At 41.0% G+C, this 27260-nt stretch overlaps 1 protein-coding gene across 5 annotated transcripts in view; it reads right to left on the reverse strand.

Annotated features, from left to right (window-relative positions):
- Window positions 1–801: 801 nt before the first annotated feature.
- Window positions 802–27260, reverse strand: part of qtc (GRIP domain-containing protein quick-to-court) — a 180016-nt gene continuing 153557 nt past the window's right edge. For all 5 annotated transcript variants that reach the window (XM_080283391.1, XM_080283390.1, XM_080283392.1 and 2 more), the window contains one exon: window positions 802–3799. In XM_080283391.1, the coding sequence (XP_080139517.1) occupies window positions 3578–3799 (222 nt within the window). In that variant the 3' untranslated portion in view covers window positions 802–3577. The remainder of the gene's footprint in view (window positions 3800–27260) is intronic.

Genomic DNA, 27260 nt, shown 5'->3' on the forward strand with positions numbered 1-27260 from the left:
GATGACAAGTCTGACTCAAGTTAAGGCAGGCCAATAGACTCCTCGTTTTATGTGACCCACTTGTTTATTTCATCTGGTTTTCTTCACAGACATGGAAATTTGCATAAAAGGTGAGTTTTGGATATTCTGTGATTGTCATGGATAAGATGACTCTCATAAGTTGTGAGTACGGATAATGCGACCCCTCTGTATGTCCTCTTGCTGAAAGGGTAGATAAATTAAAAGCTGTTAAATCATGATGAACGAAATCACCTGCCATAGGTGATGAATTATACAAATTTGTAAATTTATGGGGAATTATAATGGAAGCGGGGCAGTGAAATGGCGGGGGACAGGGCGACGTGGAGGCGATTTGTTTGTGGCCACCCTGTATGGGATTAAGGCGTCTGGCAATATAGATAGATAGATAGAATAATGAGAAAAGCCATACAGGCGTACAGTACACATGGACGACACTAGGACAGATGGAACAAGTGTCCAAACAAGCTGTGTCACACACAGTAGAGTTGACATGCCACAAGCATGAGCATCACGCCATCTCAGGTCTGATAAAGTCTTAGTCATGGTATAGTGTCTTATTTTTCAACACCTCAGGATAAACTTCTGAAACATTTGTCAAGCTCATTGAGTTTCAGTACCTGTTTCCTTTACTCTAACTGCATGAAAGAAATTATGCTTGTAACGGTGACAAGTGGTGATTTTGCTGAATTTTCAAGTGCTAAGATGACCAGCTAATATGAGAAAAAAAATGGCATGAGGCTGAGCAAAACCCTATAAATTTTTCATCAGAGCACCTAGGTTTAAAAAATTACATAAGCATTGATGTTTTTTCTTTAATGTATCAACCTCACAAATGAGCAACCTACAAAGAACAAAGTATGCATACAGTACAAGAATGACATGAGCTTGGGCTGAGTAAAGCAATTTCATTTAATGTGAAATGAAAAATTCATTTTGGATAACTTCATATGGAGACAAAAACTGAGGCCATATGTGAGCTACAGTTATATGAAAATTAAGATCTTGATAGGGAAAGCATACCAGAAAAGGCAAGAGACTTAGGGAAGTGAGATAATTAAGTCCAATGATTTTAAAGACATGGCAAGGAAATCACAATATGAAGAAAACATGCAGGAAGACAGTCACATCCATGGACCAAATTATATGGTTTGTACAAGTAACAAGGAGAAGGTGATAAATTACTCGGAAGGAAAGAACTGGGAAGTACTCATGATCCTAGTGGTATGACAGTGTCTTTAAATATACATACCACAAATTTTTTGTAAATTTACATAAGCCTCACATATCTGCAAAAGAAAAAGATCTGTTTAGCGTCACTATATGTGTTGGTGCTGCACTGATGGTTTGCAATCTGTTTCATATGTCTCTATTTATAACTAATTCTTTCTACATCAAGTGGCAGCTTTCATTATCTAGCTATAGTAACAACAACACAGGCTATATGAGGTGGTCGCTGCAGTTAGTTTATGTATCAGTGGGTATGGTAATATATGCTTTAATAATGAGATGGTATAGTTCCTTTAAATTTGTACAGTTTAGGTTGATAACACTACAGCTTCTTAGTGGTTTATGAGGCTCTATAATCCAATACAGATAAAGCTATCAAAACATACACTGAAAAATGGAGTAACTACTCAACAGTGCAATGTGAGAGTAAAATAATTTTAAAGGTGAACTTTTGTTGGTTATTTTGTAAATTCATAATACACAGCCTATAGAGAAAGAAGGCTTTCAACTGTACAATATTTCAATGGATAATGGTGCTATTCTGATACTGTATGGAATAAATACCTATACTTCTGTACAGTGTAACCTTCCTTTGATTCATTAGCTCAATATCATTTCCTGCATCACTACAAAATATTGAGAGAACAATTACCTGCACTGTAACAATAAATCAATTATTCAAATGCATATTCAGACCATTTATAGAGCTAATAAGGCCTCATAACACAGGTAATAGTCACATATATAGTGCACCTAACAACCGAGCCTGACAAGCATCAGCAAGTCACAACCTCTGGCCCATCTATAATAATATGTGTAATCATCTTTGTAACTTTTCTACTGTAACTGTATAAGCATTTACTGTATCACAGGCCACTAAAACACATAAGCCCAAACTGTATGCTGGTCAGGGATGCTTTTAATTGTTAAAGTTAAATCACAGTTGTCAGCTGCCCACCTCACCACAGATGAACAAGAAACTGTAGGTACTGCTTACGTGAGATGGATAAATTTTGCATCACCACAAGTTCTGATCACCAATATCACTCACCCAGAACAACAACAATTCTATGCATGTGTGTGCAAAACTAAATACAGTACATAACAATTTCGGTTATCTCTCATCAATAATGCATAGTTTCCCTGGCCAGTGGTAATGTATTTTGCACGAAACATTAGTTCCCTCTTACTTGGAGTCTTGACTACAGTATACTGTACGTTCATTCTTTGGTTATTAAGTAGTCTTAGGAACACTTCGCTTGTGCAGTTCTTCTGAATGACTTGTTCTGGATTCCATGTATACACAATGTTGATGACCTTTAAGTGTTCAGAATATTCAGAGTCTGCCATCTAATAATATTGTCAAAAAATTTGGAATACCTTGCAGACATATCACAAGCCAAGCACTTACCTCAGTTTTTATGTTATTTCCTGATTCTGCACTTTATTGTAGTCACTAAAATAAGATGTTCATGCACTAGCCACATGTGATCAGTGCCAAATATTATTCCAGGTTCATGATTATCCCACACCTGGTTTTCATTTTTCTTGCACTATAACAATTAGCTACTGTCTTTCGAATTAATGTAGCATTTATAATAAAAACTCCCTTTAAAACTGTTACTTACACTTTCCCAGACAATAGATACATAGCTATTAGGATTTACTCTGGCTATTACCAAAAGAGGAAAACCAATAGGAGGTAAAGTTTCATGGATTTTGATGTCCTTCATAAATGCTTGTATTTTTCTTATTCACCACCCAACTTACTCTTCCTTGTGATAATGCAGTACTTAAGCCACTGAATTAAGCAACATAATTTTCATAGGTATATAAACTATGCAGAAACTAACATTCATCATTTTTATGAAGCTTGAAATACATTATATCACTTCCCATCCTCTTTGTGTGCTACAGTTTACTGAACAGGATCATCTCTTTCCTTACATTATATGCTCATGTAACCATTCTCCTGTTACAGCTCCCATATTTTTTTTTTTCCTTAGCTGCTTATATTTTATAACAACCATGTCACTGAAGCATCTTTATTTCTTCTAATACTGCAGCCACTAAGTCTTTTTTCTCTCTCTTAGATTAATGCTCTTACTTACAGTAATGCTCTCATTCCTTTATCTTTTTGGTAACTATCAGTGTCAGTAGTTATTCTAATACTTTATTAGCTGTAACACTAAAACTTTCACACTCCCTTTCTTCATTTAATAATTTGATTAATTTTAATCCTTCTTTAATCATTTTTTTTCTTCTTGGTAAATATCTTTAGCCTCCCTATTCCTCCTCCGGTGCCTTCTCCTGCTCCCCTGGCCTGCCATCACTTGGTGCCCTTGTTCATGTTGTGCCTTTCGCGGTCCGTGTAACCTAGAATACTCTCGATGGCTCGTAGGTGGCCCCGTGCATTGTCCTTGTCTGTCAGAAAGTAGTAGATGGCTGACTTGAGGAACTGCAGTGTCACCTCTGGGTCTAGTTCCCCACTCCTCTTGTTGTTGTTGCTGTGATTGTTGTTGCGACATGTCAACTCCCGGTGGTACAGGGCCTGGAGGTATATTGCAAAAAATTACTGCTATTTCATTCCAAATGTTTTGGTTTCAAAGGACAGGACCTTACAATTTTTTGTGGAATAGTGAGTGTTGCGATTTTATGGAAAAAGTAAAAAGTTCATTACTATATACATGTACCACCAATAATAAATTATGCTGAAGGACTGCACAGTATACTCATTAACCCTTATTTAACTACAATTACTTATATCTTTTCAATATAAAATATACCATAATAGCTAAGCAGTTCCTATACTGATAAATATAAGCTATATAAAATGGCAAATAAATACATTTCTGTACAGCCAAAAATCCATTTGTCTTACGTTAGGAGGTCATGGCAGGACATAAGAAATATCCAGTTCAATCATTATCATATACCATGCTCGCACTTAAAGGTTGGTGAAGGGAACCATATCAACTCGAGACAAAAGGGCAGTTTCCGAAATACCACGCGCTTGAAAGACACCTCTCCCGTAATTTCATAAAATCCAGGAGGCTCCAATTATCAGGCAAAGCCAGTGCCAAGGCCATTCTGACCAGAGATAATTACTGTATAATCTTACACTCCACACTGCTGTACACTGACTCACCATTCTGATATCCCAGTTTTCTTTAACCTAGTGAAAGTGATGCTGTGTTGAGGATCCCTAGGGCCAAGCTAGAGTCTAGCCTCAGATACAATAAGGATTACCAAAGTGTCTTCTTCATGAAACTCGTGGCTGTGAGGAAGCCCAAGGGATATCCTTCTCAAAAGTCTCAGGCTATAGGTACAATGCCAATATTTCTGCTACCTGCTCTTCTTGCTGAATACCCTTCAAATAATCCCTTCTCTCAGAGATGCATAAAGTTTGCATCACCGATTTGAATAATAGATTTCTCGTACCAGGTATAACACCACATAACACTAAATTCAAAAGAAAGGATTATCATAGAGAGTGTGAATATTATAGTGTAATAACTGAAATGAAACTTAATCACTAATCTGGCCAAGATTTGACCCCTCGCCCACGTGCTCCACATGCACACACGTTACCACTGTGCCAAACAGAGGATCCCCCCTTTGCCTACAGGTATCACGGGCATTTATGGATCCCTTGATATCCCTCCTTTTTCCCCGTGGTGATTAATTTGGTGAGTTTCAAACACACATGGTAGTGTAGCACTGGAGGCCACCACTGGGGATGCTGCAAACCACACTGAACAGCTCATCCCCAGGACATAAAGACAAGGACACTGCCAGCTAACCAAGAAACATCAAATTGTCAAACATGCCTCGCCTCACATCCCAACGGTGTCACCAATGTAACAACTGAAATGAAGCAACAAATTAATCACTAGCCTGGCCGAGATTCAATCCACATGCATACATGTCACCACTGGGCCAAACAGAGGATCCCCCCTTTGCCATAAGGCAATGCAGGCATTTATAGACCCCATTACAACAGATAATGTAATGGAAATGGCAAAAGGTGAAGAGATTACTAACAGGTAAAAACATAATAAAAATAATGTACAGGCATGTTCAAGAAAGGCTAAGAAAGCCAGGAAAATCATCAATTAAAAGAAAATTAAATACCATGTTGATGTGCTATCCCAGTCTGCCTTATTGAGCAGATCCAAAAACAACGGGCAAACAACCGCCCATGCAGGGCCATCCAGTACAGTGAACTGATGTTCCCATGAGGCTGGCAGCGCCTCACCACAACAAGGTGCAAGGATTAGTGTGGAGGTTTGGTTCCTGGTGGATGCTGCATTTGCATCTCCATCCAGTTAGCAGGGGCACCATAGTAGGCTCCATTCACCCCATTACTTGGCTATATGGTTACCACCCAGAATTGTAAATTATTTCCAGAGCTACAGGAAACCATTTGGCTTGTCAATCAGTGTCGTGCCACTTGAAGTGGAAAGAGGAGTGACTGACAGTGACAGGAAGCACAGGAGAAATGGGCAGAAAGGGGGACAGACACAGAAACTAAATATCACACAAAAGAACAATATAAGCTATCTGTCTATCTATCTATTGCCAGATGCCTTAATCCCATAAGAGGTGGCCACAAACAAATCGTCTTCATGTTACACAGTCCCCTGCCATTTCACTGCCTTGCTCCCAGCTCAACCCCCCCATCCCCTCTTATATACCTCACCACTCCATCCCTCCATCTCATCCTTGGCCTCCCCCTCCCTCTCCCCTCCTTCACCTCACTCACATACAGTCTCCTCATTTGTCTCGTGCTCTTCATCCTCTCCACATGGCCAAATCACCTCAATGTATTTCTCCTAAAGCTTTCTATCACCTCCACATCCACACCACAACGCTCCTTCATTTCCTCACACGTCAGTCTGTCTCTCCATGTAACTCCACATGCTCCTCTCAAATAACTCATTTCCACTGCTCTCATTCTTGGCTTGTGTCCTTCCAACATGGTCCAAGCTTCACTTCCATACGTTATAGCTGGTATCATAATAATGTCAAGCGCTACTTTTTTGCTTCCATGCCACTTCCCAGTTTCTTAACACTGCTTTCAAAGAACCAGCAAACTTTCTTCCTTGTTGTATCCTTTCAAGCACTTCACCCTCCAAAATTCCATCCTTCCTCATCATACTACCCAAGTACTTAAATGCACTCACATTTTCCATTTCCTCATCATCCAACATCACTGTATATTAGGGTAAAAAAAAAAAAATTACTTTCAAATACTTGAACAAGTACTCCTTGCCCTAGTTCCAATTTATGGGAAAACATTAATGGGCGTTTCACTGAAATTGGAGTATATTTAGGGGTCGCTCAAAAGTGAACCTTGAATACAGCGAGCTCTCACATAACGCACGAATATTGTCCCCGGAAGGTCCTGCTTTATGAGATTTTTGCGTTGTAGGGCCATATGCTTACATATTAAAGGGTTTCATGGTACCCAGCCAGCCCCAAGTTCACCTTTTGGGAATATTTTCAAGGATTTTTCCCAGAACACTTACCTACCGTACCTAATAATAACTTCATTACACACAAACACTGCAGGATTCCTCACCTTGAACTGAAGAGGTTGTGGGCTTTCTGGGGGGTGGGGGAGTGGAATTCCGTGGCAGGGCAGGACTCCTGCTGGTCCCCAGGTGGCCAAACAAAAAAAAGGAAAAGATAACACACAGCATGTGTGGAGCCACAGCGGGGGGAGAGGGTAGGCTCGAGTGGGGCAGGAATGCTCAGTGGACCGTGATGACATCCCACGCAGACACAGGACAGCCATACAGCAGGATCTCACCAATTACGACTTCGACAATAACGTTTTTGGCAATAACGGTAAGTTAGAATAGATAGTCTCTATAATAACGTTTGGATTCGCCTGAATAACTTAATTCGTGAATGCCAAGTTGGTATACTGCAAATATGTCCATAACAAGATGAGGAATGAAACAGACAAACATGAAGAGATGAAGGAAATTGCCAAAAATGTGAGCAGTGGCAAGGAGGAGATGGAGGATCCTCCCCTCACCACCTCCCCTGACTCGCCCGCCGCCGTCCCCTCCACCTCCACTGCCCCACCTGACTCACCAGCCGCCGCCTCCTCCACTTCCACAGCCCCATCTGACTCACCTGCTCCACCTGGCATACCTGCAGCCTCCACCATAATGATTGTTGCTGCATTCTGGAAGAACTATAACATTCGACAGACTATATTTCTTCGTTAAAGCCCGGAATTATATAACACTGGCAACTGTTAAACATGTGTGGTCGGCACTCCTGCCACAACTCAAGTCTGCCGAGACGGAGAGAGAGCAGCCATCAGAATTAACGACCACGTTATGACCAATTTTTTCGCGTAATGACTGTTTAAACCATAATTTGTGGCCTCAGGCCACATAATCCCTATCGTTGCACCGATGTATGGTTTTCAAAAACTTGGGCAGATGTTTTAGCCCAAGTTAAATCTGTCATTTTCGTGTTCTGACCATTTCCTCGCCTCAAAAATTGCCTTTCATGTTATGAGAGGTTCGCGCACTCAGATCATGCGTTGAGAGCCGACTGTATCTTGAAAAATTCACTGTTTTTCTAATATGTATCTGTGCACTCCAACAGAAAGGTTTTGTGTTTTTTTGTAAAAGATTTTCTGACACTAACTTGTAGCAATTATTTTCCCTCATTAATTACATTCTCTTTTCTTATTTTGTTTTCACAAAGAGAGCATGTTACCAAGAAGTGCATCATTGGTCTGGTTTATCGGAAAGCCACAGCCGTATATAACTGGGAGCCGGTTACCTTCTGTGGAACAAGTACTAAAAGTGTTTATATTCCATCATGTGGAAGAGAAAAAGACAATTTCCAAAGCTGAAAAGAAACCATATTTTACAGGAAGGAAATCTGAAAAACAGCCAACCAGTATTGCGATCCAGTTTTGCAAACTCTTGCCTTGACAGATATTTGGAAGTAGCTTTTTATCCCAGTGAAGTGTCAATGGATATCCTTTGTCCTAAATGATGCAGAGATTCCTGCTGCTATCTCTTCTCTGTTCTTGCATCGAGCTCTATAGACTGTAGCAGGTGAAATCACAAACTCCCCAAGATTATGACCAAGGCTTTGGGGAGCAGCAGCATCTGCACTTGTTGCCCGGCGCACCAAAAGATTGTCCCAGTCCCAGACAGCAGTCAAGTTCTTGTACCAGACAGTTTTCCAATTCTTGCTTGTTGCTGCGTGACGACAACAGGGAGATCTGGCTGGAGTCGGACCGACAAATTTATCGTCATCTGTGGAAGTCGCTGACATAGAGCTGGATTCCTCCAAAATGACTACCAGGTATCTCCTCCAATCTCCTCTTTCCCTTTAAGTCTTTCTGTTTTTGTTGCAAGGCCTCTGAATTGCATTTCCTCTTTCTCTCCTTGACCTTGGCCATTACAACGTCACTACCTACTAAGGACGAGGCTCTGTACTCACGCTGCCTAATCAGAAATAATTTATCTTCATCTGGAATGTTCATGATCAGTGCCTTCGAATGTGCCACGTTGAATATCTCTTCCAAATCCACTTTGAAGAGATCCCACTTCATCTTCTCCTTCTCACTGTTTCTGCCCTTATTCTACTTCAACTTTAAATACTCCTCATACAGTTTCCCAAGCTTCTTGATTTGCCAAGCTTCATCAAATTGGGGAAGTTTGGCTATTTTTCAGATTTCCCTGACTGTAAAAGATGGTTTCTTTTGCAGCTTTGCAAGTTGACTTTTTCTCTTCCACATGATGGAACATAAATCACTTTTAGTACTTGTTCCACAGAGGGTAATCAGCTCCCAGTTATATACGGCTGTGGCTTCTCGATCAACCACACCAATGATATACTTCTGGTTACCATAATCCCTCTGTGGAAACAAAGTAAAAAAAAGGAGAATGTAATTCATTCATCATCATCATTATCCAGACCTGCTTTCCCACCCTAGGGCAAGGTGAGGAGTAGCAACATCCAGACAGCTCATGTTTGACCAATCCAATGGGCAAGCTCCCGGAATCCTGGCTCTATCTGATATGCCAAGAAACTTTCACCACATTCTGTACCGTAGTTTCACATAAATGTATCCAACAGAGACAATCCGAACGCTGTCACGTTAAAAAGGAGTGGCAAATCCCTGATCATGCACTTCTCACAACAAACATCCTGCCAGCTCGATCTCTCATCACTCCCCAAGCCTCACCAACTTCCAAACCTCTCTTCCTCACACACTCATCCACCATATCCCTTCACCTTCTCTGTGGCCTACCTCACCTCCTCCCTCCTTCAAATTCACTCAGACATACATTTTTCACCACTCTATTGTTAACCATTCCCTCCACATGACCACACCATTCAGTACACACTGATTCTGGTGTCCACAGATTTCCTTACTCCACATCTTTCAAGAATCACATTATTTCGTATCCTATCCACTCTCTGTACTCCACATACATTCCTCAGCAGTCCCATCTCCACTGCTCTCACTCTTGACTTTTCATTTTCATGCCACACCATAGCCTCACACGTATACTTTAAAGTTGGCACTAACACACCTTCATGTAAGCCTCGTGCAGCTGCAACACTCAATCCTCTGTTTCTTATCAAGGCCTTCATAACACCAGCTACTTACCTTCCTTGTGTCGCTTTACTTTCCAGTTCTTTTGCACATTCCTCTCTTTTCTACCACTGTAGCCAGGTATTTGAACTCTCACCAGTTCCAGTCTCTCTCCATTCACTGTAACATCACACTGGGAGTCACCTTCTCTTTTGATTATCATCACTTTACTCTTTTCTACATTTACTGTCAAGGCATGATGCTCACAGAAATCAGCAAAACTGCACTAGTCTACAAAGTTCTTGCCTGGTATCTGCAAGTAGCAGAGCATCATCTGCATACAACAATTTTGAGATATTCCATTCATCACCACTCATAACCAACGCCCGCCCTCTCTCCAATACTAGTGTTTTTACATCTCTCATCACCCCATCCATATACGGTATGTACTGAACAACCATGGGGGCATCACACAACCTTACTGCACACCCACACTGATCGCGAACCATTCACTTTGAAGCCCATTTACCCTTACACATGCCTCACTACCATCATAAAAACTCTTGATGGCACCTAGCAGCTTAACATCTACATTGTACATGCAGAAACTTTCTAAAATCCTTCTCCGTCTACTTTGTTGTACGCTTTTTCCAGATCCACAAGTGTCATAAACACCTTATAGTCCTTCTCACAAGCCTTCAGCACTATCTGTCTCACTGCAAATATTTGATCCACAAATCCTCTGCCACTCCTAAAGCCACCCTGTTCATCACTCACTAGGACTTCTGATGTCTCGTAATCCTTCCATATACCTTCCCTACAACACTCAATAAACTTATGCCACGATAATTCTTGCACTCACTTCGCTCACCTTTATTTTTTGTACAGAGGTACAATCACAGCCTTTTCCACACTGCTGGTACAGTTTCACCCATCCATGCCTTCTTAAATATCTCCAACAAGCACTTCTTTCCGCTCTCTCCACTACATTTAATTATCTCTCCATACACCTCATCAACCCCAGCTGTTTTCCCATATTTTAGCCGCTTCACAGCGTTCTTCACCTATGCGAGTGTCATGTTTCCTGGCACAAGCATTCCTTCTCTGTACACCCCCAAAACCAATTACATTAACACTTGCTTTGCTCTCTCCATTCCCATTCAATTGGCTTTCAAAATATTCTCTCCAAACGATCCTTACTTGATCCCCATGGGTTAATAATCTACCACTTACATCCTTCACACTTTCACATTTCTTTCTGCTGTCACTTTTACATTTTCACACCTCTTTCCAGAATAACTTCCTATTTTCTGAGTAACTTGCATTCATTTTTCTTCCTAGATCATTTACCTCCTTTTTCCTCTTCACTAGTCTCTTTATGTGATTCTTGCTCTCAATATACTGCATTCAGATCTTATTTCAACTGAATCTCTGTCCTGTAATCACTCTAGCCACTTCTTCCTCTTTTCCTCAACTGATCTCTTAACCTCTTCAACCCACCATACCATACCTATCTTCTTTGTTGTTACTCTTGCCACACCACACACCACTTTAGCATTTCTAACTAAGCGATCCCTATAAGCAGTCCACAGGCTGTCCAGATCCATTTCATTCCAATTCACTGATTCCAACTCCACCCCTACTTTGGTCATGTAATTAACGAGGAAAAATAAGCGGCTACAGGTTAGTTTCTGATCTTATATTAAAAAACACATAACCTTTCTGTTAGAGTGCACAGACATCACATTAGAAAAATAGTAAATTTTTCAAGATATTAAAAAAGTGTTTCACTTTTGAGCAACCCCTAAATATACTGTACCCCAATTTCTGTGAAACCTAGATAGAAGTGTTTTCTCATTAAGTGGAACTAGGGCGAGAAGAACTTGTTCATATATATATATATTTTTTTTAACCTACTGTATATCTATCCAGTGGCTTCATTTCTCTTCAAGACCGTAACTTTACTTTTCCCTGCATTCATCTTTAGATTCTGTTTCTTGCACACTTTTCCAAACTTTTTCACCAAGCCTTACAGTTCCCCTTTGTCTTCACTCAACAATACAGTATCATCTGCAAACAACAGTAGAGAGATTTCCAAACTCTGCCCTCTCTCATTAAAGCCACTCCAACATCTACTGCCCCACCTTGAACCTCTTTTACAACCCCATCCAGATAGTGGCAGGTGGTGGTGACCATCATCCACTCACTTGATGTAGTGCTGCCTGCTTCTTCCTAAAGCCCTGTCCACACGAGCGGGCAATGCCCGCGGGCATTGCCCGCTCGTGTGGACAGGGCTTTAGCCTTTATCATTCTTTTTCTGTGCCTGCCCTCCTCTCTTCCTATTTCTCCCATCTTTCCTGTCACTTTTTATTGTTTTTCTTTCCTTTACTGGTGGCTTTACATTCGTTTCCTGTAAGCCAAGAAACCATTCACAATGTTGGGTGGTAACCATATAACCAAACCATACGTGCTCCCTACGTGTCAACAAGTGGGTTGGTGGAGGGTTAGTGCCCCTCCCCGTAAAATAAATAACTCAAAGTCAAATGGCCACCCCTTACGGGATTTTGGCATCTGGCAATAGTTAAATAGATAGATATACAGATTGAACAACCATGGGGATATGACACATCCCTGTTTCAATCCAACATTCAAATTGAAATATTAACTCACTTCACTATCCACACGCACTTCAGACTTAGCCCCCTCGTACATATTCTTCACAGCATTCAACAACTTCCCACTGACTCCATATACTCTTAACATTTCCCACATTCCTTGTCTATCATCATCATCATCATCATCATCCAATCCTGTGTTGCCCCATGAGGAATGTAGAAGCCCAAGGCTAGGCAAGTTGGTCCTGACATTTAAGATGAGAAAGAATGGCCTCACTCATCCCTGAGTGGCATTAAGTGAGCCATAATCCCCAACCCCCCTTGGATATAACCCTGCACTGGCTCAATCTGACTGGAGCATCTTAATTACCCACTAAATTACCAGGTGCCATAATCTGGTTATATGGTTACCACCCACCGTAGTAAATGGTTTCCTGGGGTACAGAAAACCATTTGGCTTGTCACTCAGTGTAGAGTCACACACAGGCATGAGGATGAGGAAAGAATGAAAGAAAAAAAAGACAGAGGAGGGAGTGTAGTCACCCACAGGCATAAGGAAGAGGAAAGAATGAAGGAATGAAAGACAGAAGAGGACGGATGAAGAGAAGGAAGGAAGGAAGGAAGGAAAGGGCAGTCACCCAAAAGCAGCACTACATCGAGCGAGTGGATGGTAAGCACCCGCACCTACCACCCTGTAATATGCTCTCTCCAAATCCATGAAGGCCGAATGCAACTTCTTTCCCTTCTTTAGAAACTTTTCCACTAAAGACCTAAGAATGAATATCTTGTATAAGCAACCTCTTCCCTTCCTTAACCCTCCCTGTTCTTCACCAACTAATTCCTCTGTTATCTCCCTAACTTTGTCAGTAACTATCCTACCATACACTTTTTCTACTACACTGAAAAGACAAATGCCCATATGATTACCACACACTTTGTACAAGGGGATAATTATACCTACTTCCAATTCTCTGGAACTCTACCGTACCTTCCTCCCAGGCCAATCTGCACATCTTCTACAGTATATCTATTCTACTACTACCTCTCCCCCATGCTTCAGCATTTCAGCACACATTCCATCAATTCCTGGGGCTTTCCTCATTTTGACTTTCTTCATTGATTCCACTACTTCCAGCCTAATGATTTCTTCTTCTCTTTTCACCTCTCTCTTTCTTCCAGCCATTCCTCAGCCACTTATCCTCACATCACTTTCATTTTCTGTGTTTAACACTTCCTGATAGTGTTCTCTCCATCTGCTTACTTTTTCTCCTTTCTCCACAAGCAATCTACCATTTTTATCATTTACCCCCCCCCCAATTAACTTCTTTATTACCCTGTCTTACTCTCTTTACCTCTTTCCAGAACATTTTCTTACATTCCCTCCACTTTACACTCAAATTTCTTCCAAATTCCTCATCCACTCTTCTTACTCTCCCTTACTAATCTTTCAACTCTCTCTTCCTTTCTACATATAACTCTCTCTTCTATCTCTCAACTTCCTCCATGCCCCTGTTTCCCATCCACTTACTATACAGTATAAGCCAACACCAAAATTAAACAGTCCATAGAAAAAGTCGATATTCATGTAAAACAGCAGCAAAGATGAGATCATAAACACACAACAAAGAAGGGGAAGAAAACACTGAACTGCACTATAAAGCAGGATATAGAAAAGAATATCACGAACTGATAAGAATGTGCCACAAAGAGAACAGATCAGAGAAGGATCCTCAGACATTAAATGGCCTTGGTTAAAACAGGTTATGGTCAGTCCTCGGACATGCCACTGCCATCTCTTAACAGCAAGTACAACTGTAATGATCGGACTGAAACTTTTACAGACTCCATTACATCACTCTTTCATCCCCATGGTGATTAATTTGGTCAGTTTCGAACACACATGGTAGTGTAGCATTGAAGGCCACCACTGGGGGCACTGCGGACCACACCGGATAGTTCACCCCTGGGATGTAAGGACTAAGACACTGTCAACATCATTGCCCTCTAAGCCTCGCCTCACATCCCACACTGCTGCCAACCAACGTAATGACCGGAATGAAACTTAACAAATTAATCACATTATCCTGGCCGAGATTCGATCTCAGGCCCCTGTGCTTCTTAGGTGCGCACGTTACCACTGATCCAAAGAGGGGATCCCTGCTTTGCCTCTAAGCAATGCGGGCTTTTGTAGACCCCATTACACAATCACGGGTTGAAACAAGGAGTAACGAATGGCTTAACTGTATGAAGTTTAACACTGGTATTAAACAGCCAGCAGAAAGGCCAGCACTATATTAGAATTCAAGAAGGCTGGGAGGAAGTCAGATACTGGGAAAGAGGGGAAAAGTATGCACAGCGGCCTTATGGTAGCATGAGCCAAGACCAATCTTGTTCTCAATGCAAGGAATGCTGACTTGACAATGCACCCAACAGAACTCCACAGACTTACAATCTACTGATAGCTACAACAGATTATTTATGATGTGGAAGCCAATACAGTGAGACTGTGAAGCCAAATGCAACAGAAGAAAGGCACTGAGAGAGTCAGAAAATAAAATTAATGATACTGATAGATAAAAAGAGGTTTGCCAGCTAAGTATTGTAAAGTGTTCACCAATCAAAACAGAAGCCATTCAAAGTAAGCTGAATTTGAGAGAGCTGCCAAGAAAGGAGAGACTGCAAACCCAGTACCCTCAGATGTCTTAGAACCATCAGTATAAACCTGGACAGTAGAAGAGTGTGCATGTGAGTGAGTACAAGAGGACAAGCAGTGAACAACTGCAGATGCTGGGGACTTCATACAAGGGAAATTAGATTAACAAACTGATACATGGTAAAAGCCAGGCTCGAAACAAAACAACGTCCTTAACTTTATGCAGGAAGGAAGTGAGAAAAGACAGAACATCAAGGGGATGAGGATGACTGAGAGTAAGAGTGGGAGGAAAAGTTGTCTGCAACAGAGAGAGGCAAGTGGAAGCTTTATACCTCCAACCTTTGTTTACAGGGTGGTCCAGAAAAAATTTTAAAAAAACTTCTATTTCCCAGAAAAATTAACAGTTTCTTTTCCTTTTTAATTGGAGCATAGAGTGATGCTACAAGTTTAATCTGAGATCAAGATGGACGCTGAGAAACACTTTTCAGTTCAGCAGCAGACCAAAATCGTCCCCAACAAGAAACATGTCCAAGAGACCAGGATTGTTCTTCATTCGCCTGCTGATACAATGGGAAAATTCATAGTTTGTTTTTGTTGGCCTGGCTTTGAGCCTGAAGAAACTGCACTTTGTATGGAAACAGTTTCAAGCCACTATGAATGATTCTCATCAAAGAACTGGAAATCCCCACTTCCTGTGGCAGCCATCTGGTGGACTTTCATGGTGACTGTTCCAGATGAGTCTTCCTGAACATTTGCTGGTGTTCTGGCAGTCAAATGTGCACCACTGTGGGTCTTGTTGTTGTTAGCCACAATACCAGTGTCTCTGAACTTCTGTATCAGGCTTTTGATAGTGTTGCGATGTGGGATTTTCCTCCCTGGAAATTCACGACGAAACTGTCTCTGGGTGATAACTGATTTTGTTGCAAATTACAGTTCAACGATTTTGGTCTGCTGCTGAACTGAAAACTGTTTCTCAGTGTCCATCTTGCTGTCAGATTAAATCTGTTGCATCACTCTATGCTCCACCTGAAAAAGAAAAAACTTAATTTTTCTGGGAAAAACAAGTTTTTATAAAGTGTCATTTTTTTTCTAGACCACTCTGTATTCCAACTTTTTGTGCTGTAACTATTCTTTTTTGTAGTCACTTATTCAGTATCTCATTGCTCCATTTAATACAGTATGAAGTACAGTATTAAAAAATCACAGCTGATGATCAAGGTGCAACTCTGTATTCCCAGCAATCCAACTTTACCTCAAATACCTGAACATTTTAACACATTACAACTACAAAACTACTCAGAATTTAACATTTTATCGTAGAGCCATTGTGACTCGCAAGTACCTAAGAAATTTGTCCTCCAAGGAAAACATGCTTTGCTGAAACCCCGCATATGAATACAGTTTGGATGCTGAAGTATAGCAACAGACAATTAGTGCTGTCCGTGTGTATCAACATTGCTGGACTCCTGGGTCGGATATCTAAAGTACTTTATGTCTGCAATGGTTTAAGGAAGTATTATAGCCTGAGCAAAATCTTGCCAAAGTTACTTCCTTGGGTGGTCAATATGTATATGCTGGTTGGAATGTTGTCCAAGTTGGGGTTTCTTTATCTCATTACGAGAGCTAGCTGGTAATTTGTTTCCAGATGTGCTTTATTGCGTTTAGCAACTGACCATGCTGGGCTAAATGTTCCCTTGCAACAGACAGTGCCTTGCCACAGCAAGGTGTGGGGGGAGTCGAAGTTTGGTTCTAGGATGGTTGTTGCATTAGTGTCTCTCCACCCAACTCCACTATAGGAGGCTCCACACCAGCCCATTATTTGGTTTTGTTGTTACTACCCAGCGTTGTAAATGGCTTCCTGGGTGATATGAAACCATCAAGCTTGTCACGTAATGTAGAATCACCTAAAGTAGAAGAAGAGTAATAAAAGATGACAAGACGGATGCAGAGAAATATGAAAAAAGGAGGGCAGACACAGAAAAAAGAATGATAGAGGTGAAGGAAGAAGTAGGCAACACTACATCAAGTGAGTGGATGATGGGCACCCCCACTTAACACATGCTGAGAGCAGTAAAAGGTAAGTGCGATTTTCTAACTTCTGTCCAGTGGAGGCTGGGTTGTGATGTGACAAATCAAATGTGTTAGCTCTAATGCTTTTGCACAGAAATGAGTTCCAATCATATTCAGGTGATAATTAAAGAAAACTTTGGTTTAGTGTACAAGTACAGTAATCCCTCTAATATCCGAACGCCCAATATCCGAACATCCCCACTAACCGGACATAATCCTCCTGGGATCCAATATTCCCAAAATGGGCCAAAAACTGCAAAAAATTCGAAAAAAATCTGACTTTTTTCCCTCCCATAATTTGAAATTCCCGCCTGGCGCCAAACAGCTGTTACACCATGGTCCCTTCACCCCTTCCTTCCTCCCCCTCCCCCCTCCCCTGTCAGGTTGCCATTTGGTATTTTTCATTACCAAGTGTGGGCCAATTTGGTAATGAAAAATTCGTTTGGTAATGCATTAGAATAATGCATTACCAAATGGATTTTTCACATGTATGAGGATACACAGGATGGAGATGGTGGATTGTTTGCTCTCTCTGATTAATCTGCTACCCTACATAGTGTGAAAATAATCAACATGGTGTTAGTTATAAGGAGAGTGATTACATGTATTTCCACTTGTATATATAATTAGTGAAGAATATATGCTAGCTTTACGAATTTGGTAATGAAAAGTTATATTTGACAATGAAAGTTGAGGAGATTGGTAATGTGGCTGTTGCGATCTGGCAACTCTGTTACCCCACCAACATCAACAGTCACAGCTTAACTCCGATGGAGAGCAGATACTCATAACAGTGCAAGCCACAGGTGCTTGTTTTTTGTGAATAAACAGTGAATAAACTGCAATACCTTGCCACTAGAACACACAGGAATTTACAGTGTTGTGCAGTGTTAAGAAATCAGAATTTAGAGTGCAGAGGATTAACTGTGGACTGCAAACTGGCGGTTCAAACCAGTCCAAGACCAAGGGACTTGTAAGTACCCAGAATGTTTAATATTGTATAAACTCACCTCTAAAACCTCATTTTATGGTTCTTTTGCATTTATTTCAGTCTTTTATGTCCCTTATTGGTGTGATTTGGGTCTTAAATAGGTGCTATGCATGTCCAGAGGGAGTTGTATAGGTGTTTTTCAGAGTTAGGGTCCGTAAGTACTAGTCCATAAGCTGGGGCCCAATATCCGGACAGGACCACTATCCGGACCTGCCTATGGCTCTATTGATCCGGATATTGGAGGGGTTACTGTACTGTATTCCACATCTGTAATCTGTATGTATCCTGTCATGATGTGCAAGGTTTTATTTGTGTAGTCTGCAGTTGTGTTCTGTCTGAGTTTATATTTGTTAAGAGCTATAGGCTGCAGAAGCACAGTTCTTAGTTGTACAAATTAACTGTCTGCTGAGAACACGAGGACTGCAGGCTGATGCTGCGTATGCTGAGGTGTAATGAATAATATTAGCCTTGCTTGCAGTGCTTATCCCAATCACAGTGCATGAGAGGGGCACCTACATGTGGCGGCACTAACACAGCTTGGCAGCTCCGCTGCCTGGTTATGCAAATGCTCAACTCCCAATCCCCTGAAAGTGGATCGCAGACTGCAGAAGGGGGTAACTTCAATCTGTAGTCTACTAGATTCACATTTTCAACGAATCTGGGGTTGCAGATACTATTACTGTAATACTACTACAATACAGTCATCACACAACACGAGACAGGTTATGTAGAACCTTGTGCTGAATCAAATTGCTAAAACATGACATATATTTACATGTAAAATAGGGAGCTAGGTTCTGGGAGTTCCATATTCTTCTTTATAAACATATATAAAGACAAATATGCCTGCCTTAAGACACATGAGGCAGTGTGTTTAAATATGATCTCGCAACTGGACACAACAGTGCATCCTAACCTAATCAAACCATGAATTTTTGCCCCCCAATACTCACCACAATTTTAACCACCAAGGATTGCCACTAAGCCTAACCCTGAAAGCTCCCAATACCAATGGGGCAAAAACTTCTAATTAACACATGGAGAACTGCCACCCAGTATCAAGCACATTTCACCAAAAATTATTTTTGGCGCATTGTCATTAAAAAAAATGCAGTGTGTGAAACTATTTTTGAAAGTACTTTTGTGGCAGATGGGGGGCACTCACAATCCACTCACTCTATGCAGTGCTGCTTTGGGTGTCTGCCATTTCCTCTCTTCCTTCTTCCAACTTTCCTTCACTCTTTCCTCTTCCTTCTGCTTATGAGTGACTTTACACTCCCTCTTCTGTATTTCTTTCCTTCATTCTTTCCTCTTCCTCCTGCCTATGGATGACTCTACACTGAATGACATGTCAAATGGTTTCCTAAGCACCAGGAAACCATTTACTATGCTGGGTGGTAATCATATAACCAAATTAAGTCACCTAGTGGTTTTGTGAGTAATTATGGTGTTCCAATCGGATTGAGCTAGTTCAGGTTTACAGTATATCCAAGGGTGGTTGGGGTTTACTGCTCACGTAATGCCACTCAGAGAATAGTGAGAATGGTTGCTCTCATCTTAAATGTCAGGACCAACTTGCTTAGCCCTGGGCTCATATGCTCCTCATGGGGCAACATAGGATTGGATGACGGATGAATAGATTAGTCAACAACAATAAGGGAAAAATATATAATGAAATTGTCAGCATGGAGTGTATACAACTCCTCTGACAAACAGAAATGAAGTACAGTAATCAAGACTAATAAACAAGACAGCCAAGCAGTATTATTTGTAAGATGGTACAATTCACAAGAACTGAACTTACATAATTATCTTATGTCAACACGTAGACTCTTCACATACCCTAAGAGCTGCTATTTCTAGCCTTTGCCCCTGAGTCCGTCAGTTCATAACAAAGATTGGTTACAAAGTCCTTTTCGCACTTGTTGCACTAAACGTATAAACGTGAATTTTACTGCCCCCTCATCACTTACATTTTTAGTTTTTTTATCGCTCTTCAACAAAAAAAAAAACTATCCACATCGTAAACACACCCAATTTGTTTCATCTGACTGTCTGAATAGTTACATTTGCATTTAAGCTCCCACATGACAATCCACTTTGTCCAATAATTTTATTTTTTCCCAGGGAATACATGTAAATGATTCTTCTTAACACTTTCTGGGTGCTTTGGCATATCTAAAGTTAGTTTGGAACCGCATGCTCAGAGTTCTGATATGAAGTGAGGAGCGAGGAAATAAATAAATAAATTCTTCTAAAAACACTGGCAGTCAACAGCCAATACACCTGAGGCAGGCAACGGCAGGTATGGGAGGTTAGTCATGTGGGTCGGCTCAAGTCGTGGAACCCCATCAGAGATGGACAATAGCACAATGCCCGAGTAGTAAACAAACACAACCATAAGGAAATCCGATACCTAAACACACCCACTTCCCACTCCGTTTCTCCTGAGCAGCTGAGTGACATTATTGCGTTACTGAATAACTAAGGGAGATATTAAATGCTGGTCCATAAAGTGGGGCCTCTGGCAGGAAGAAAAACTCTGAGCAATTGCTACAAAAAGTAAGGTGTACTACTGATGCAGGATCCGAGTCCTTTGTATTACAGTACTTTACTTTTGCACAGAATCTAACACCCAAGGCTGAGGAGAAGCCCCTGCCCAACTGGAAATAAAATTGCAGGAGTCAAAGGAGATTATGCTCCTTTAGTGCAAGTCCAAGAAATGGGAGGGACACTCGAGAATAAAACATGGATGGAAGAAGTAAAGCATGATGCCCACCTGCCCAGGTCAAGCATGGAGGCTGGTTTATGCCTAGGCTTAGATGCACCTCCAGCAGCCACCCAATGTGATGCCCTACAATGTCCTGCATCATCGGAGAAAAAGTGTGACCATAGGTAAACTGACAGAGTAACTGCACAACAGATCCCCACAGAAAAATGCCAGTGGAATGGTGAGCAGGAAACCAAGTAACAAGATGCATCACAAACCTACAAATTTGACAGACACACAAGTACTGGGTACACAAATACCTGCTAAATAGTAACTTAAGCAGAATAGTACAATGATGCAACAGGACTGAGAGAACTTACAAGACAAGCTGAAGAGACGTATATATCCAACGAAGGATCAGACAGTGTGGTTACACACGTGGGAAATTATTACAACATAGCCTACCTGAGTGAATGTCCATACACTATGGCTGATACAACACTACTGACACACTGGCATACAGCTGAATGGAACCTCAAGCCATCTCATGTCTGAAGCAGTTTTACTGGCTCTGCCAGTGCCTGTTAGCTGTAGCCTCCTTTAGATTTTATGAAGCTTTCGAAGCAGTTCCTTTTTCAGATTCAAAAACTGTTAAATTTTAGTACTTCTGAATTCTGGTTGTGCTGAGAGACAAAATAACCATTAAATCTTGAGTATGGCAGTTTGTGGCAAATAAAATGCAGTTTTCTTTGGGGCTGTAATGACTGATTCAGAGGTATGACAAATGAAGTATAATTATGTTATGAAACATGTTTGAACATATATTGCATGAACTGAATAGTTAAAGCACAAAAAAATAATAAATAAAATGCACAAAAGAACATGGTGCCTGCCTGATCACTGACAGTAACCTATAAAATTAAACCCATAAAACAGTTGTAATAATACAGGTCAATAAAATAATGAACAAAAGCATCAACAGGAACTAAACTGCATGCTAAGCTAAAGCAATTACCGTACTCTACAGTTATATACCTACAGACCTATAAACAACATGCATTAAGTACTCACATCCTAAAGTGCAGGACTGAGGGGAAAAGGCATGCAAGAGAAAGATTATTTTCAATGTTAATTGAAACATTCACAATACTACAAATTGAATACAACAAGACTTAACTGATGACCACCTGTGCATGGGGAAGGCGGGGAAGGAGGGAGTGACATGGGTAAACTAATTACTGTATCTCAACGTCATAATCTTTCTTCAGAATTATGATCCAGGTATCAAATACGAAATGCTGCACATCCATTTGTGCTAACTGCATAAAAAAAAAGTGCATTTATTGTGAATGCAGAGTTCAACTACAAAAATCCTTCATACAATCCCCAAGTGGCATAAGGTAAGAACAGCTTCCTGAATGGCTACAGTAAAACACATGTATCAGGAAAATGTAACACCTGAAGGGTGGGAATGTGTATATTCATAAAGCCATACACTAATATTTCTTCCTTTTCAGAACAGATCTTTAAATGCACCCAGAAAAATAATCTGTATTCTTTAAAAAAGAAAAGCTATTATTTCAACAGCTAATATAAACATTTCTGTTCATAATATATATGCCTGTGTAAGAAAAAAAATTTATTGCTAGACAATCATACTCTGTTTAAGCTAAATGCTGTGTCAAGATAATCAGTGCTAAACTACTGTACATGTGATTATCTAGAGTGAATGTGGTAATGTCGTCTACAATCCAATGTATAATTTACATCACAGTATTTACAGCATAGTAATTTCTGGGTCACATTATGAAGAAGCATAGCCTCTGAAGCAAGGAGAGAAACCACTGTTTAATCTGGCACAGGACAGAAATTGTATAAACATCTAACAGTAGTTTATGACAGCCTCCCATCACAGAAGTGAATGCAAAAACAAAACTGAATATAAATGTTTGGGGTACAGTATGTGCGCACGTGTCTGTGTACAGCCAGACTAGGGAGAGGCAGCAGCAGTGTCTACGTATGTACGCACCTGTCTCCGTCCCTGGAAGTATAGACTGACCGCTTGTGTACCATCCACTAGCGCCGCATTGGACGCAATGAGAGTGGACGAAACCCTAGCTAGGCCTCGCACCACAGGGGAAGAGAGGGGGGAAGGCAATGGGGGTGCAGTTCCCTGAAATTAAATGTCTGGCAGGGTCGAGCAAGCAGGAGTTGGGAGGGAGGTGGATGAGGAGAGTATGCAAAACAGCACCCTTGTACAGGATGGAAAATGTGCAGTACAAGACGTAGCACCACATGACAACAGCACCCACAGAGTTATGCAGTACCTAAGAATTCAGGTGCCAAGGATTTCTACCTTATCTTACAGTGCTTGGTGTTTAATGGCACACACACCACTCCTCTAGTTTATAATGACAGGGAGATGTGAGGAATGTGCTGAAGTATGCTACAGAACTATACAACTAAATAAGTCAAAAGCAAATTTGATGTTAACTGCAATAAACAAAGTTACACACAGCTAGGATTCAACAAAACCAATTACTCAGAACAGCTTCCATAAGTACAGCTGAAGATCAAATTAAGTATTCAACATCTGTTACATAAACATAAGAACAAAAGCCAACTGAACTGACAAATATTACAAGACATACAGTACCGTACATAATAACTGCAACTCAAACTGAAAAACCCTCTCTTTCACCATGGACCAAAGGAATACAATTTCCATGTGGAACACTTTCACTGATTTTCCAATTCCCACATTTAAACACTCCACTTAAAAATCAACCGCAAAGAAGAGAGGTTATGTTGCCTTATTGTGCCATGATCACCCAAAATCGTCTTTGAATCAATTGTCATCCACCAACGCACGTCCATCCATATCCTTAAATAACCTATTTGCCAACTTTACCAAAGATCTATATGGATACAAAAATATCATTCCAGTATAAACTTCAGCTCAATGACAGTTTTCATGCAATGGTGTATGAAACACCAGGATGACAACACCACTCTTATGCCTAAAGAAACTGAAATGAAACAGACCATAAATCACTAAGACAAATATATGGACAATACAGAAATCACTACCATTTGCTGTTGTTCCGTTTGTTGCTTAACCCAGGTCTCTCTGGGTGAGCAGACCCACTGGTCACAGGTACACATCTGCTTCTGTGAGGCCATCCTACATGTGCAGTACAGTACCTACACTGTGCAGGGAACTGGCACCCCCTTGTGGCAGGCAGCACCTTACCAAGGTCAGACCAGGATTCTTCCCAAGGTGAGGAGGAGGGAAATATGAGGTGGTATGCCTCCTGGGTGTCTGCCATAGCTTCTTCACTCAAGATGCAAAATCCCACTGTATGCAGGTTCTCCATCAGCACCACTGACAGACCCTGACTCTAACAAACTATAATATCTCTTCTTTAATACAAGATACATCAGACTCCATACTTTCCTTGGACACCACATGTAGGTTCCCCATCAGCACCAAAGACAGTAAATTGCCATAATTATAAAATCTCCTCTAATACAGGATACATCAGACTCCATTACTGTATTTCAATTAGACACTCGATGTCAAGTGTCAGGAGTCACTATAATCATCATTCCCATTCAATGCATCCAAGTACTTATTGTCCATTGACAATATTTATTACAGTATTGTACATACGGAATTTATCAAGGGCATACTTCACACAACATACTGTATATTACTGCAAATAAAGCTAAATGCCAGTTGATTCATGTTTCATATCAATGAAGAAGCTTTACTTTTATTTACTCTTGCCATCTTGCAATGGAACATTTATCAATTTGCATACAGTGTGCTGATGCTCATTAAGTATATGCGGAAGTTCAGTGCACAAGGTGAGAACCACTTAACCCCTAAAGACCATTCATCATCAATCAATGTGTTTTAGACAAGTTCAGTCCGATCCACAAAGATTTAATAGAAGCCACAAAAAAACTGGGGAGAGGCAGCCATGCCTCTTCGATGATGTAAATGGAAGCTTGCAAATGGGAACAACAATATCTGGTGGTGTCTGGCATGATTGGTCCCCCTAGATGTGGTGGGAGTACCCCCCCCCCATGGCCATCTCTCCACCTCCCTCTGTCCCATTGGATCTTCCTCTCACTGTCACCTCCCACCCAAATCTCGCCCCATACCCCCTCTACACCATTGCAGGGCTCTTGCTAACTGCCGATGGTTGCGAGCCACGTGGCTCCTAAGGTTTCAGATTTACGAGCCAAATAAATTTTTAGTAGCCAAATCGACTACGAGCCGAAATATTTTATAAGAAATATATTTGTTTATTTACACACTGTAATGATTAGAATCATATAATGAGGTTTTAAACATTCACAATGGCGACAAGGAAAGACTTAATAATCGATCACAACATACTTTTTTGTTCATTTAAGTGAGATTTACTTATTTTGTAGTTTACTGGGTTTTGAAGTGGATGTATTTTCTCCTTGCCAAAAGGCGACTTGCATGTAAAATTTGCTCACCAAAGGGAAAAAAAACTCGCATTTGCGAGCTGTGGCTCGCCAAACAAGAGCCCTGCATTGTGGAGGTTGTAGCAGGCATATTCCCTCCCTATTGAGGCCCCCCACCCCCCTCCACCTCCCAAGAACCCCCCCCCACACCCCTCTGCCTCATTGGCTCCTTGTCTGTCACCTCCCACCCAAATCAAGTGAGCCAAACACCATACCATTGCGTCACTGAATTACAAGCTATTTCCCTCGACCTGTTTTATGCAACAGAATGTATACTATATCTGTTATTAGATATTTATGTAAGGTTATTAGCCAAAGAATGTTAGTTTCTTTGTATAATTTACTGATATTCCATCATTTTCGATAGGAAAATTTTGAGACTGTGCGGTATATGAGGGAGGGGGGAGTGAGTTGGGGGAAGGGCAGTCAAATGTGGGTGACAGAGCGACTTGGAGGCGTTTTGTTTGCGGCCACCCTTTGCGGGCTAAGGGCATTGGGCTATAGAGAGATAGATAGACAGATAGCGGTAACAGCAACTTATGATTTTTTTAAATTATTTCTGCCGTTCAACCATTTACACACATTAGTACAGGTTTTTTGGCATTTTATATAACATGTGTATTTTATTGTACTACTTACATGCAGAACCTAATATTTTTACACAACAAGCAATTTATTTTTTGTTCTGTTATTTCATTTATTTATCATTGTGTTTTTTCCTTCATTTATACATTTCATTATACAAGCACAGAATGTATAAATATTTGTCTTATTGAATGATTTACTTATGCAGTGAATAGATACTCTTGTTTTATATGCAAAGGTCATTTTCCCCCCTTTTTTTTATGCACACTCATACAGTTCGTTTCATGTCTGGGCACATGTGTCATATTAATTTGGGCGATTTCTGTAAGGTTATGTGGCAAAAAAATTGGTATATGCCAAAATTTTCCTATTTTCGTTCAGACACGATGGGTAACTACAGTACTGTATTACAATAGTTGGCGGTTGACTGTGCGGTAACCATTATGCCTATGGGACTGGGACTGGCATTTTCTGGTGTGTAAATTCAGGCTCTTCAAATCAGTAAGATAAAATTTTACCTTGGTGAAAGCTGAAAAACTGATGCCTTTTTGTGGATGGGGTGACAGTCAGGCCCGGAGATTTGCAGACTTTAGGGGTTAACAGCTGCTACTCACAAGAACATACATTACAAAACTTAAACAAAAACCACAGAAGCAATCATCAGTTCAAAAAGGGTACTTCCTATAATTAGAAACAACATATAAGCTACATCTTATAAAGTAATCCCTCCAATATCCGGACGCCCACTATCCGGACATAATCGTCCCGGGATCCAAGATTCCCAAAATGGTCCGAAAATTGCAAAAAATTAGAAAAAAAAAAAAAAAAAAAAATTCCTGCCCGTAATTTGAACTTGGCATGCAGGCGCGGGACAGCTTTGTTGTGGCGCGTCATTCCTCTGACGTCCGCTAGAGTGCCCCTACATCCTCCCCACTTTCCGCCTGTCTCTTGTCACGAGTGAACGCTCGTCGTCATGGCTGCCCACGTGCTCGTTTTTGTGGTGGTGCCTTACCTGCTGCAGGCACTCCTGCTGCTCTCGTGCCTCTCCTTCGTGTGTGTGATGATGGCCCCGCCGCCTGAGAAGAGGAAGAGAGTGGTACTGACTCTGGAGAAGAAGCGGGAGATATTGGAGAAAGTAGATGCGAGATGGTCTTCTTCACGCATCCCCCGTGAGTTTAACCTGGCCCAATCTACTTTGTTTGATATTAAGAGATCTCAAGACAAACTCATGGAGTACACGGCTGACTTCTCGTCGAAAAGCAAACGCAAAGTGGAGAGGAAGGTGATGTTTACTCCCAAGT

Source organism: Coenobita brevimanus, chromosome 97 (assembly GCF_032717465.1).
Source record: "Coenobita brevimanus isolate Jiangsu-jjx chromosome 97, ASM3271746v2, whole genome shotgun sequence".
In the NCBI taxonomy this organism is placed as follows: domain Eukaryota; kingdom Metazoa; phylum Arthropoda; class Malacostraca; order Decapoda; family Coenobitidae; genus Coenobita; species Coenobita brevimanus.